Source organism: Mustela erminea, chromosome 1 (genome assembly GCF_009829155.1).
Source record: "Mustela erminea isolate mMusErm1 chromosome 1, mMusErm1.Pri, whole genome shotgun sequence".
Lineage (NCBI taxonomy): Eukaryota > Metazoa > Chordata > Mammalia > Carnivora > Mustelidae > Mustela > Mustela erminea.
In genome coordinates, this window is record NC_045614.1 from 26392581 (window position 1) to 26408235 (window position 15655).

Below are 15655 nucleotides of genomic sequence, written 5' to 3' on the forward strand. Positions count from 1 at the left end.
GCTTCTAAGGCACTGGCAATGTTCTATTTCTAGACCGTGTGTGTGTTTTACATTTCACAGTGGGAAGGTTTTTTTTAAAAAACATAATATAGCAGACTCAGGAAGTGCCCATGTAAGAGATTCACTATTTTCATCATTTTAATTTAAAGAGTTTTTTATTTTTTTCACTCTATTTTTGCTTTTCTTAAAGTCAGAATAATGGCAATTTTTAAATATGCTACAATTTTTTTTTTTTTTGCAATTTTCACATGACACTGCCTCACTGTAATATAGGGAAATATAGTTATAAGAACAGTCTTGAAATGCCAATTTAGAACTGGCAAGTATGGGTCAACAATTATCTAAATTTAACATTATCAGTGATATAATTCTGTGAAGTGTTTCTACAGAAAAATGATACCTATATTCATATCTGTCTGCATAGAATGTCTTTAATTTCATTAGTCACTCATGGAAATTACTTAGATTTCTTTTTTTTTTTTTTTTTTTTTAAAGATTTTATTTATTTTATTTGACAGACAGAGATTACAAGTAGGCAGAGAGGCAGGCAGAGAGAGAGGGGAGGAAGCAAGTTCCCTGCTGAGAGCAAAGAGCCCGATGCGGGGCTCGATCCCAGGACTCTGGGATCATGACCTGAGCCGAAGGCAGAGGCTTTAACCCACTGAGCCACCCAGGCGCCCCAATTACTTAGATTTCTGTACCAGATTTAAGATAATCATTTCAAGCCTCTAAAAACACAATACAGATATCTTTGTCATATGTTTTGTATTCTTTGTTAATGATGCTATAATATCTAATAAGTGGTCCTCAGCTGCCAACATCTCCAAACACATCACAGCTACCTTAATGCGTGGTTAATCATTCATCAATATTTACTACTGTAGAAATTATAAAAAATATTTAAAAGTCTCTTAATGAAGAATCCTAGTTACCTGTGTAAGCTATAATATGTGACTAGCACACTAAGAACCATGCACACTAAGAACCTCCCTGAAATTTATTTTTGAAGATTTTATTTATTTAGTTGACAGAGAGAGACACAGCGAGAGAGGGAACACAAGCAGGTGGAGTGGAAGAGGGAGAAGCAGGCTTCCCGCTGAGTGAGGAGCCCAATATGGGGCTTGATCCCAGGAGCCTGGGATCATGACCCAAGCTGAAGGCAGATGCTTAATGACTGAGCCACCCAGATACTCCAAAAAGTTTTGACTAATAAAGTTTTTAAACATAAACACTTCTAGCAAACCTCTTAAAATAAGTAAACTTTACCTGAACTGGCAATAATTACAAAAAACCATAAATAGTCTAAAAAGTAAAAGACACATTAAGTAGCTTTTCACTGAAATTCTTTCTGGTTATTATATTTAGAACTAATAAGATTATACTAAATATGAAATATACTAAATATGAAATACTATTATACAAAGAAGTACTTATATTTCTTTAGCACATGAAGTTCTTAACAAAGGAAGCAGAAACTTGGTAACACATTTAAGTTTTTAAAAAGCAACTAAGTATATAAACCTAAATGCAATCATAGAAATTAATATTCCTTTGGTGGTAGAGGAAAGAAACACAGGGGACTGGAGGATAAATGAAATCAGTTTCTTGATAGTTTAAAAATAAAGAGAATACATGAGACCTGAGATAATGGAAAATACTTTTAGCATTGTTTTAGTTCAAGAGATTTATATGTTGATTGTTCAATTTTTCCCTTTAGAAGACATTTAAGTATTTTGTTCTCTGTTTTTGAAAGAAAGAAAAGAAATTTTTTCTTTATTTTTAAAATGAACAAACACTCAATAGCATTCATCAAAAGGGAAATGCAAATCAAAACGACAATGAGTCATCAACTAACACCTGTTAGAATGGCTAAAATCAAAACAGAAGAAACAAGTACTGGTGAGGATGCGGAGAAAAAGGAACCCTTGTGCGCTGTTGGTGGGAATGAAAATTGGTGTAACCACTGTGGTAAACAGTTTGGAGGTTCCTCAAAAAATTAAACATAGGGGGCACCTGGGTGGCTCAGTGGGTTAAGCCCTGCCTTCGGCTCAGGTCATGATCTCAGGGTCCTGGGATCGAGTCCCGCGTCGGGCTCTCTGCTCGGCAGGGAGCCTGCTTCCTCCTCTCTCTCTCTCTCTGCCTGCCTCTCTGCCTACTTGTGATCTCTCTCTCTCTCTGTCTAATAAATAAATAAATAAATCTTTAAAAAAAAAAAATTAAACATAGAACTACCCTACAATCTAGTAATCATACTACTAGGTATTTACCCAAAGAACACAAATTCAAAAGGATATATGCATCTCTATGTTTACTGCAGCATTATTTATAATAGCCAAATATGGAAGCAGCCCAAGTGCCCATCAATAAATGAATGCATAAAGAGGATGTGGTGTGTATACATGCACATCCACATGCACACAAATCACATCTTGCACATTTATATATACACAATGGAATCTTACTTAGCCATAAAAAAAGAATGAAATCTTGTCATTTGCAACAACATGGATGATCTAGAGAATATAAAGCTATGCGAAATAAGTTAGAGAAAGACAAATACCATACGATATCACTCATATGTGGAATTTAAGGAACAAAACAAAAGGAAAAGAGAAAAAAACAAAGCAAGAAACAGACTCTTAACTATAGAGAACAAACAGATGGTTACCAGAGGGGAGATGGGTGGAGAGATGGGTAAAATAGGTGATAGGGATTAAAGAGTACACTTACACTGATGAACATGGGGTAAAGTACAGAATTGTTGAATCACTATATTGTACACCTGCAACTAATATTATGCTCTATGTTAATTATACTGGAATTAAAACTAAAAGCCCAAAATATTTTCTTAAGAAAGAAAAACAACACCAAGAAATACACACTGATTTCTCTGAGACACTTAATATGATAGAGCAGGAAAATGCAATGGCTCATACTAACAATAAAGATCTATTTTTTTTTTAAGATTTTATTTATTTATTTGACAGACAGAGATCACAAGTAGGCAGAGAGGCAGGCAGAGAGAGAGAGAGGAGGAAGCAGGCTCCCCGCCGAGCAGAGAGCCCGATGTGGGACTCGATCCCATGACCCTGAGATCATGACCTGAGCCGAAGGCAGAGGCTTAACCCTCTGAGCCACCCAGGCGCCCCCAATAAAGATCTATTTTTGATGAGGTTGTAGGGTATCAGGATTGCCTTGTCCTTCCTAGATATCATTTTCTGCATGGCAAATGTAAAAAATCTGATTGCCAGGGAGCAGGTAGCTCAGTCGTTAAGCGTATGCCCTCAGCTCAGGTCATGATCCCAGGGTCCTGGGATGGAGCCTTGTATCAGGCTCCCTACTCAGGAGGAAGCCTGCTTCTCCCTCTCCCACTCCCCATGCTTGTGTTCCCTTTCTCACTTTGTCTCTGTCAAATAAATAAATAAAATCTTAAAAAAAAAAAAAAAGTCTGGTTGCCAATCTGTACTGTCAGTTGATACTTCTTTAGTAACCTTCAGTGTGTGAAGGGACAGACCTCTGAAACACAAAACAGGAGCCATTTACCTCAACTAACAAGGCTAACATGCCTAAAGCCTTTTTGACCTGCTGAACTATCTTTCTGACCAATTCTGTACAATTCTGCTTGTGAGTGCAGCTTGTCACTGGAAAGTTCTCACAGCATACCCATGATTTGAGAATGGAGCCGGGTGGTTAGGGATTTATAGCTGTGAGAGTTTTATTATTTCTTTTTCACAAAATTCAGCATTTCTTGTATTTCTAGATGCTATATATCTGTTTCTTAAAATCCAAAATGTGGCTTCTAAAGATAACAGTCACTCAAATGCAACAAGATATTGAAACCTAAAAACAAACTAACCCAAATTTTTTTCTAAAGTCACAGGATCTAAGGTCTGTGTGGACAGCAGGTGGAGGAAATGGAGAATTGGCAAATCACTCCACTGGGAATCCCAAAAGCATTCTTCTTTATCTGCGTACCAGAGAGTCTAAATCTTGTTTTACTTTTTTTAAGTGTGCACCATGGAAACAAAACTTAAATTATGATTCTTTCCTAAAGACTGCTCTACTGTACCTGGATTTCCCTCCTTAACAAATAAAAGCTATTTGGGGAAAAATTAAATCTACTTCAAAGTTGGCAAAGGAATCCCAACATGCATTTCATAAATATCAGTGAAACAAACTGGATAATCAACAACTTAGAAGAGCACTCTCAAATACACATAAAACTCACAGCCTACTGCTGTCTAGCTTAATATTCATCTCCTAAGATGGCAAGGTGTCCTTTTTAAAACCTTTTGTCAATTTTATTTCTAAGTATCCACCATACTTTAAATAAAATGAACCCTAATTCATTTGATGTGCAGCTTATAAGGAAGGCATTACAAAACATCTGAACATCACTCAAATGTCTGAAATACTGAACAAATTCTGATTTTACATGGAGTTACACTTGAGTCTAAATTCGAACTAAAAGGGACACAGGGAGGGACTGACTACAAAACTAAAAATTAAAAAAGTCTATCCAAACAACATGTAATTAGCTTCTTAGCCTTGAAGATCATGTGGAGAGGTGAAAAAGAGCCATGAAAACTGGCTGTGATCTGAAAGAGAAGAGTGTGCAGTGTAATCCACTGTGACTCCAATCACATAAAATCAGTTCAACCTGTAATGCATAAAACTCAGCTTACCCCGAGTCCTGGAAGTCCAATCCAACACTCACTACATTCAGAAGTACATGCGTGGACTTTGTAAGGAAATAAGGAATGATCCTATAGGACCTCTCTATCATTATTTCATTAATAGGCAAACATACCAAGAGATTCTAATAATTCCAGGTTAGAACACAAGTCCTACTAGGATTTCTCAAAGGCTTTCTTTTTTTTTAAACCAAGATACCATTTCTTTTTCACATAATTCTTAAAACCTGAATTGCACATGTATATAGGAAAGAACTCTAGAAGCTTTTATAAGGAAAGGAGAAATTAGTTTAAAAATTAAAATATCAAATCTCCCAAATAAGATGAACTAAACTGAATTAACAGGACATTAGAAGTAACCACAAAAGGAAAGGGAACTGGAGTGCCTTTGCTTCATAGGGTTCTAACTGTGTGTGGTCTAAGATGTGGAATGTTCTGATCACTAGAAGCCTGAAAAGCTGTTTTGAAAGGGAAACATAAGAGGTAACCTGAAAGATTTCAACAATTAGGACCACACAAAGGGAGAGTTTGAAAAAGACCAGCAAAAACAAACTTGATAGTAACAGCAAACACTTACACGGTGTTTTTTATATGCTAAGCACTATTCCAAATGCTTTATGTATATTAACGCACACAAACTACTAAAGTAATTGATGGCCATGCTTCATAACCAGATTCACCCTATTGTGTATGTGTGTGTGTTTTAACTCACTGCTTTTACAGAGTTCTTGGTAAGCTTCCAAATCCTGAACTGAAAGTAAACTACCTACTATAAATCCCCAAACACACCAATGTTGCTGGTTTTCAATCTCTTCACTATTTCAACATTTTATTGCTCCTTGATGTTTTACCTCACTACAATGTAAGTTATTTTAAAAGTTGAACAAACTAAAATAAAAAAAGACATGACTGGCATCATAAAACTGAGAATCACAAGCACTGACTTCTTAGGTGGAAACTGAATTTGCATTCTAACATTCTATTTCAAACCATTTTCATATATTAAGAGTATAATCAATATGCTTATTTAAAAATTCAACAAAAATACCACATGAAAAATAGTTACCTGAATTTGAATCTGGAAAAGACAAATAGCAAATATTGGTTTTCTGAAAAAGAAAACAAAAGCTATATATACTGACACACACACACACACACCAATAAAAACAAACTGAATATTACAGCAGACTATATGGAGCAATATTTTTACTTACTTCTTTATCAGTAAGTTTGGAATGCTGAGGATAAATTACCTGGAAGAAAAAGAATTAAATCTTGTTAGACGTGCTCGCTTCGGCAGCACATATACTAAATCTTGTTAGACAATATACTAAGTATATATTTTAGACATTAGCAGGTACTTCTAATACTGGTTGGCTACGGTTAAATAGTTTCAAGAAATAGTTCGCAAACTTCCAATAACGACACATGGGAGAAACTGGGAGAACTGAGCTGGATTTATATTAGGAAAAAAAATTTCCGAGTCAAAGTTACCTCTAAAAGAATGGTGAAATCTTGGTTTATCAAGAATAATTTACCAACTGAATTACTAGTAACTTAAAGCTTACTGAGTCTTGTCTTTGGAAACTGAAAAGCTAAAGAGAATTCGATCTATCAGCTGGGTAGTACTCAAGAAATAATGATGGTCAATCGATTCTAAGAAGTAATGTAAATACCACCTACTTATTAAAAGAAAAGCTGTTAAGAGAAAATAATTATCTATAGTTTAAGAAATCTCAAAGGCCATCTCCCACCATAAAGTCTATCCTAATTTCCTCCAATCCCTTAAAAAAGTCATTGCATTTTCTTAGGACAGGTCAGTTTAGTGCCTGTAGTGATCATAACCACCTTCTGAGGACACTCCTGCCCCAAAGCCACTGCAAAGGAAGCAAGAATAGGCCAGAACAACTCCTGTCAGAATAAGCACTAGTAAACACCAGACCCAAAGGCAGTGACTCTATAGGTCAGTCAACCAACTACCTAGATGTGGCTGGGTGTGAAAATTCTGCCCAAAAGAATACAGTGCTCAAGTGGACCAATCCAGACTCTCTTGGGAATTTAAAGAAGAAAAGAGATTAAGAGCAGCAGATTGGGGCGCATGGGTGGCTCAGTGGGTTAAAGCCTCTGCCTTCGGCTCAGGTCATGATCCTGGGGTCCTGGGATTGAGCCCCGCATCGGGCTGTCTGCTCCGCAGAGAGCCTGCTTCCTCCTCTCTCTCTCTCTCTGCCTGCCTCTCTGCCTACTTGTGATCTCTGTCTGTCAAATAAATAAATAAAATCTTAAAAAAAAAAAAAAAAAGAGCAGCAGGTTAGTGGCTGATGGCAAAAAGGGGAGAAAACAACACAGAGTAGCTAAATTATGTTAATGTTGGGTTGCTAATGTGGGGATCCATGATTTCCCACTTCTGGAAGAATTCATGAGTTCTTCCCATTCCCCAGCTGCCCCAAAGCCTAATAATCTTCCATTTCCAGATATAACATATAGTAGTATCACATTATAAACCATATTTAAATGGTTTCACACATTTATTTCACTTAGTTAGTCCTCATAATAATAAACAAGGCCAGTAACAGTATCTCCACTGTATATATAAGAAAATTAAAGTAAGAAGGAAGATGGAGAGAACTAATGCTTAATGAGTATCTTCCAGAGTTTTTAATTTTCACAACAATTCTGTCAATTCTCCTTGTCTTTACAGAAGAGGGGACAAGTTCACAGTAGTTAAATAACTCTTCTGAATTTTACTTGTTTCGTAAGTGCCAGAGGTGGGCTTGAACGTAGGCCTGTCTCATTCCAAAATACACAAGCCACCGTTCTTCACTCCACCCTTAGCAGTGATCATTACTGTGCAATCACAGCCCTCTTTCCCCACTAGCTAGGATGTGGCATATCATCCTTCTCTCAATCTAGGGCTACGGGGAGGATCTAGAGAGCTGATACATTACATGAAAACCCATCTACCATTTCTGGAATAGAGAATGACACCAAAGCCAATATTCTCTCTACTTATTCTGCTTTTGCATCCCGTGTTCTAACCAATCTAAATTAAGCTCTGTTTCACAATTCATGAACGCATGAATCTGGTCTGTTTTGTTCACTACTCTATTTTTACACCTAGAATAGTCTCTGCTGCATAGTAAACACTAAAAATATATTTCTTCAATAAGTGGCTATACCCTTAAATTAGTTCAACACCACAATATTTAATAATATGTAATTATTCTTCACACACACATAGATCTCCCTTGCTTCACCTTGAGACCATTTTACCTTGTTACCTTTCAAGCAGAAATGGCAAACTTATAACCTATTTAGCCCTATTTTATGAAATTCTCATTACATGTAAATTATACCAGAGTTGTCATCTTGGTATATTTAGCAGCCTGTAGTAATAGCTTTACCTTAGACTCTAAGCTCAGTTTTATGTGAATGTCCTTCAGATTTTTCTTTCCTAAAATTAAACTATAAACTCAAAAGCAAATATACAAAATTTCACTTTATTGTTACCTAAAGACTTCACAATGGTTCCTCTGGACTTTGGTCTTGTATGGTTTAAAATATCAGCATGACAATATAGAAAAAAATGTTGGTATGTTTTACCCACATATATGAGTAGCTTGAATATATATAATGTGTGTGTGTGTGTGTGTGTATTTAAGGGGTTTAAGTATGCTATATATATTTGAGTAAGCTAAAAAGATCTAAGAACTATATAAACTATCAAGTCTGCCCTTTAAAAACTCTGATTGTACTAGATTATCAAAGAGTATTCTAGAATTTCATTTTAATGTACTCCATTAGGACTGCCCAGTGTTCTAATTCAGAATAGATGAAATACTCAAAAAGGAGTAATGTACCTTTATATGTTATAGGTATGAAAATGTCCACAGTGTACTGAAGATAAAAAAATAGAGGGGCATCTGGGTGGCTCAGTCATTAAACCTCTGCCTTCAGCTCAGGTCATGATCCCACAGTCCTGGGATTGAGCCCCGAATCAGGCTCTCTGCTTGAGGGAATCCTGCTTCTCCCTCTCTCTCTGCTAGCATTCCCTTCCTTACCGTGTCTCTCTGTCAAATAAAGTCTTTAAAAAAAAGAAAATAGAAAAAAAATCATACTTAATTTTAAAACTTCAATTAAACTCCCCAGGGAAAAATTTAAAAAGTAACCACTGCCAAGTATCTCAAACTGCACAAATTGCAACCATTACTAGGTTATCTATGTACATAATTTATCTTGTAAAAAATAATGTATAAATTTAAGTATGGGCAATCAATGTTAGTTTAGTCAGTTAGCTCCTGATAACTATACAGGCATTAATCAACTGTGGATTGGCCCCAGTACCTGGAGACGCCTCTCGCTTGAAGTTTCCTCTCTCCACAGCTCAAGTCCAGGCATCTCTGTCCCCCAGGCCACTGGCATTCCTGGGAGGCATCAAAGGGGGACAGAGAGCATCAGCTAATGTCACCCTGGTTCTGTTACCTATGTTAAGATCTTCCATGTTATAAGAAATAAGGGAGAGATGGCCAAGTAATAAGCCAAGAAAAAAGTAAGTTTCATTTGATATCACTATTAAGGCCTAAAAATGATAACATAGCATAAATATCTCACATCATGATGTAATAGGAAAAATGTACCCCGGAAAAAAAATAATAATATACCTACTGGAAAAGAGTATTATAAAACCTTTTAAATCAGGTTATTCTCTTCAAAGGTATGTCTATCTGCCACTTGCCCCTGCATATCCTAACATTCCCACCTCAATGCAGAAGTAATTATGGGTCCCAGAAGAAAGAAAATTAGGAACACCAGTTAACTTACTGCTAGTACCACTCGGACATGGGGAAAATTCATGCCTGTCATGCATCCCAGTTATCTGTGAATGGATGCTTGCCTGTTGTCATGTCATTCAGTGTCTGTTTCCATTGCACAACCCTACCCTAGCATCTCAGGCCCAGCGAGACTACATCCCAGGCCATCCCAGGCCTGCCCTGATTTCCTACATTAACATTAATCACATATAAATATCATCAAAACATCATTAAAAGGAGGATTAATTTCAAAACTAATAAGAACCCTGGCTGCCTATCAGTCCATGGAGTGTGCAACTTTTGATCTTGGGGTTGAAAGTTTGGGCCTCACATTGGGTGCAGAGATAACTTAAAAATAAAATCTTATTCAGTTATCTATTTTTAATTTTTTTTAAGTAGGCTCCACACAGAGCATGGAGCCCAATGCAGGGCTTGAATTCACAACCCTGAGATGAAGACCTGAGCTGAGATCAAGAGTTGGATGCTTAACCAAGTGAGCCACCCAGGTGCCCCCAAAATAAAATATTTTTTAAGAAGTTATGTTTTCAAAGATTAGACAAGAATACTCATTCCAAACTGAAAATGGAAACTATTTACAGGCAAAAAACAAAAACAACTAAAAACAAACAAACAAACAAACAAAAAAAAACCCAACTCTACATTTTTCAATTGGTTATGTACTGGTTATTTTTAAAAACTGGCTGGAAAATATCTTAAGATATGTTAAACATAATATCTTTTAAAAGGCTTTTTAATATGAAAAATAAAGCAATGACACCCCAGTAGCAGTGAGTATACCTAACACTGAGATGCTGATTGCTAAATACCATTCTGAAATAAAAAGAACCAGGGCATCTTAGGAAGGTAGCAGATTACAGGGCTGGGACAGGAAAAATACAAGATAATCCTGGAGCATCTTGTTGTGCCAAAAAAGAAGTGTTCAAAAAAAGGAGGGGGGCAGGATTAAAGGACACAGGAGCCAACCTAAAAAGGCACCAATGCTCAAAGCTATAATGATTTGATTAACAAAATAAATAATGATAGTATTAGATTATAACCCAAATAATAAGTATCCCTCAGTCTGTACTGATATAGAGGGATGGATGGATGGATGAGAGAAAAGGGACAACTCTTCCTCATAAAAGAATTCTAACTAATAAATATAGGAGTAAGGAAAATTTAAAAATCACGGTTAGAACACCAGAATAGTAATTGCTGCAGCTAAGATCCACTTGTGGATGCTGAATTAGCAGACCAAGCTCAGAAAACAAGATACTGTGCAGTTCAATTTCTAACACAATAAACACTTATTAATTACAAAGACAAAAACAGAACTTTATAGTGGATAAACATGGCAGACATTATCTCAACCAAGTAATCAAGGTTAAAGTCACCAATAATGAGACATTTTAATTTTAATGTCCTGTACTTCTTGAGATGATGTTCTGAGAAGGACACATCGTATCTGGGGTATTCTTCCCAGTAATTTATAACCTCAGACTAATCATGACCTACACACTAGAAAAAAAACAAAATTTAAAGACAGACTATAAACTATATGAACAGTACTCCAAAGAATCAAGGTCTTGAGAGACAAGGAAAGATTGAGAAGCTCCACAGACAGAAGAGGACTATGGAGTTATAATACCTACATACAATGTAGAGAACTGGATTGGATCTTGAAACAGATAAAGCACATTAGTAGAAAAACTGATGACTCCCAATAAACTCTGTTTAGTAAATTGTATCATGCCAATGTTAAATTCTTTGTCTTGATTATTATACTATGTTTATATAAAATGTTAACTTCAGAGAAATCTAAATACTTATATTACTTCATGTAAGCCAAAAATTATATCAAAATGAAGTTTTAAAAAAAGTAACACCTCTACTTCATATCATATACAAAAACTAACCCAAAGTGGATTAAAGACCTAAATGTAAGAGTTAAAACTACAAATATCTTATAAGAAAACACAGGAATAAATCTTTATAGCTGTGGATTAGCCAATAGCTTCTTAGATATAATCAAAGCACAAGCAACCAAAGAAAACAGAAACTGAACTTCATCAAAATTTAAAACTTTTGTGTTTCAAAGAACACTACCAAGATGAAGACAATCCACAGAATGGAAGGAACTATTTGCAAATCATGTATTTGATGAGGGTCTAAGGTACAGAATATATAAAGAATTCTCACAATTCAATAAAAAAGTCAAGTGACCCAATGTTTAAATGGGTAAAGGATTTGATTAGACATTTCTCCAAAAAGATATACAAAAGGCCAATAAGCATATGAAAAGCCACTTGGCACCATTAGTCATTAGGGAAAATGCAAATAAAATTATAATAAGATACCATCTCATATCCACTAGGACAGCTGTAATCAAAAAGACAGACAAGAATTAGTGCTGACAAGATATGGAGAAATTAGAACCCTCACACATTACTAAAATAAATGTGAAAATACAGCCACCCTGGAAAACAGCTTAGTAGTTTCTCAAAAAAGTAAACATAATTACCTTATTACATAGCAATTTCATTCCAAGACAAGTGAAAACATATGTTCACACAAAAACTTAAAACAAATGTTCATAGCAGCATTATTCATAATACCCAAAAAGTAGAAAAAAAAGCAAAATTTTCATCAAATGATGAATGGATAAGCAAAATGTCATATTTCCTTTTAATATATAAAATTCAGTCATAAAAAGGAATGAAGTACTGACATATACTACAACATGGATGAACTCTGAAAATATTATACTAAGTGAAAGAAGCCAGAGAAAAAAATGCAAAATGAAATTATGATTTCATTCATATGAAATGTATAGAACAGGAGAATCCATAGAGAAAGTAGATGAGTGGTTGCCAGGGTCTGGGGGGATGGGGCAATGGCTCATAAGGGAAATTTCTGGGGGCAGTGATAACATTCTGTTTCTTGATCTCTAGAGTAGTGAAATGATATGCTCACTTTATGAAAATTTACCAAACTCAGGGGGTGCCTGGGTGGCTCAGTGGGTTAAACCTCTGCCTTCGGCTCAGGTCATGATCCCAGGGTCCTGGGATCGAGCCCCGCATCGGGCTCTCTGCTCAGTGGGGAGCCTGCTTCCCTCCGCTTCTCTCTGCCTGCCTCTCTGCCTAATTGTGATCTCTCTCTCTGCCTGCCTTTCTGCCTGCTTGTGATCTCTCTGTGTCAAATAAATAAAATCTTTAAAAAAAAAAAAAAAGAAAGAAAGAAAATTTACCAAACTCAGGATTTGTATGCTTTCCTACATGTATGTTATACTGCAATAAAAATGTTTACTTATTGGGGTGCCTGGGTGGCTCAGTGGGTTAAGCCACTGCCTTCGGCTCAGGTCATGATCTCAGGGTCCTGGGATCGAGCCCCGCATCGGGCTCTCTGCTCAGCAGGGAGCCTGCTTCCTCCTCTCTCTCTCTGCCTGCCTCTCTGCCTACTTGTGATCTCTCTCTGTCAAATAAATAAATAAAATCTTTAAAAAAAAAAATGTCTACTTATTTCAAGGAGTGGGAAAAAACAGCCTGACATCACAGTGTCAGAACAGACTGGACCTCAGTCTAAGGTTCCAGCTCACTCAAGAACTAAACTAAATTATATTACTAGAAAACATGGTCAGTTTGAACATGGAATGGACCATTAAGCATTTTTCTCTAATAAGAGTAAAGTTTAGATACAATTGTCCATTTTTCACATCATTCATCATAGTAAATACAGAAAACATAAAGCACTTGTGAACTAACTGGAGGGAGGAACATCCCAGATTCCTCCATACTGGGATTATATAATTTCATAACAGAACCAGAGATCAATAGCACTGAAGAAGCCCTTGTACTATCTGGGAGCCTAAGCTCAGGAGATTACTCAAACTTCAACTCTCAAACCACAAAACTACATCAAGCTACTATTAAGTGCTACAAGTTCACAAGGAAATTTAAAGGCCATTATTAGCATCTGCAAACCCTCCTATTATAACCCTCACTGTTTAATGGCCTACCATCCATGCTAGACTGGAAGCTCAATGAAGGGAGGCTTCATCAAAGCTTTATCTCCAAAACACAACTGTGTCTGGATATGGTAGCTGCCCAGTAAGCATCTGCTGAATAGATAGTTCGATGAGACGGTCCAGCAACAGTTACACCAAACACCTGTTTTGATTAAAACAGTAAACTTGCAGAGGAACAAATACTGGGGTTATAGAGCACCCAGTCTGAGGGAAAGACACAACCCTTCACACAACCGTCTTCACCCTTCTCAAAAAAATAAACAAACTTTGCTAAGATAAAGAACACTATAGTGAATACCTCAGGCTCCACCCTGCTAGGGGATAAAAAAGAAGAGGCAAAAAGCAGAAGTGAAAAAGAAAGGGGAGTAAATTCTTTTTTTTTTTTTAAAGATTTTATTTATTTATTTGACAGAGAGAAATTACAAGTACACTGAGAGGCAGGCAGAGAGAGAGAGAGGAGGAAGCAGGCTCCCTGCTGAGCAGAGAGCCCGATGTGGGACTCGATCCCAGGACCCTGAGATCATGACCTGAGCTGAAGGCAGCGGCTTAACCCACTGAGCCACCCAGGCGCCCAAGGGGAGTAAATTCTAACTGCTCTTTTAAAAATGGTACAGAAGTTTGCCTTCACCCCATAGCAGAGCTTTATCTTCAATTTGGAGCTTTTTTGTTTTTTATTTTTAAAAAACTGTGGGGCACCTGGGTGGCTCAGTTGGTTAGGGATCTGCCTTTGGCTTGGTCATGATCTAGGGTTCCTGGGATCAAGCTTGGGTCAGGCTCTCTGCTCAGCAGGGAGTCATCTTCTCCCTCTTCCTCCGTGTTCTCTCTCTAGGTTTTTTCAAATAAATAAATAAACAAAGTGTGTATGGGGGCAGAGGGAGGCTGAGATTAGTAATCCAAATGAAATCAGGACTCACACAATATATTAATGACCAACTGTCCTGCTTTTTACAGATTATTTCATTGGGTTCAAATTATTTTCAGCAAGAGGTGGAATACAATCTATATGTACACACAAATAGGCTATGTCATAGATTATCAGCAAATGAAACCTTATAGACTTGATTTCCAGGAAATGCTTTATTTTTAACTTTGATTTTTCATTATACATATATATATATTTTTTAAAGATTTTATTTAAATGGCAGAGAGTACAAGCAGGGGGAGCAGCAGGGAGAGGGAGAAGCAGGCACCCCACTGAGCAGGGAGCCCAACGTGGGGTTGGACCTGGGATCATGACGGAGCAGAAGGCAGACGCTTAATGGACTGAGCCACCCAGGCGCCCCATTTTTTTTTTTTTTCTTTTTTGGTAATCTCTACACCCAACATGGGGATCAAACTCACAAGGCCACGATCAAGAGTTGCATACTCTTATGACTGAGCCAGCCAGTTGTCCTCCCAGGAAGTACTTTAAATACTTGGGATTCACATCTAAAACTGTGGGTTTTTTAAAAAAAAATCAATTTAAGGTAAAATAGTAAGAGTAAGAAAATAACCAAGAGCAGTCCTACACTAATTACTGAACGTGCAAGGACACTAACTATAATACGGGAGGAACATTTGGGCAAACATTAATGACAGGCATTAATTCTTAAATGCATTCTCATTCTTAGTACCTCCAACAACACTCTTAGGGTATTATTTTTCTGCTTTATAGTTGAGGGAAATGAGACTCAGAAAATTGAAGAAACTGTGAGACTCAGAAAATTGAAGAAACTGGCCAAAAATCAGACAACCAGATGTTCAAAACCCAACAGCTTGTGCTCTCTTTACTAGAGGGGGAGGGACAAGCAGACTCTGCACTGAGTGCGCAGCGCAACTTGGAGCTCCATCCCACCATCCTGAGGTAATGACCTGAGCTGAAATCAAGAGTTGGATGCTTAACTGAGCCACCCAGATGCTCTCTCCCTTTTTAAAAAAAATTTATTGGAAAAAAAACTTATTTTTAAAAAAATTTATTATTTATTTTTATTTTGTTTATTTTTTTGAGAAAGATGAAGGCAATTGTGTGAAGGGTTGTTTCTCTCCCTTTTAAACTGGATGCTCCCAAACCTCAATTTTGGACTGAAATTGTCCACAGAGTTGTTAAGTTGATAAAGACTTCAAGGAGGAAAAGCTACTAATGATGCCTC

General features: G+C 36.8%; 1 protein-coding gene across 3 annotated transcripts in view; it reads right to left on the bottom strand.

The window, feature by feature from the left end:
* The window catches only part of DENND6A (DENN domain containing 6A), a 63251-nt gene that overhangs the window by 41970 nt on the left and 5626 nt on the right, over positions 1 to 15655 (bottom strand). For 2 of the 3 annotated variants that reach the window (XM_032323085.1, XM_032323105.1), the window contains exons 2-3: positions 5909 to 5947; positions 5761 to 5803 (exon numbers count right to left, since the gene is read on the bottom strand). In XM_032323085.1, coding sequence (XP_032178976.1) covers positions 5761 to 5803; positions 5909 to 5947 — 82 coding nt within the window. Of the gene's footprint in view, positions 1 to 5760; positions 5804 to 5908; positions 5948 to 9035; positions 9116 to 15655 lie in introns of all 3 variants that reach the window. The other variant, XM_032323095.1, reaches the window with a different exon arrangement.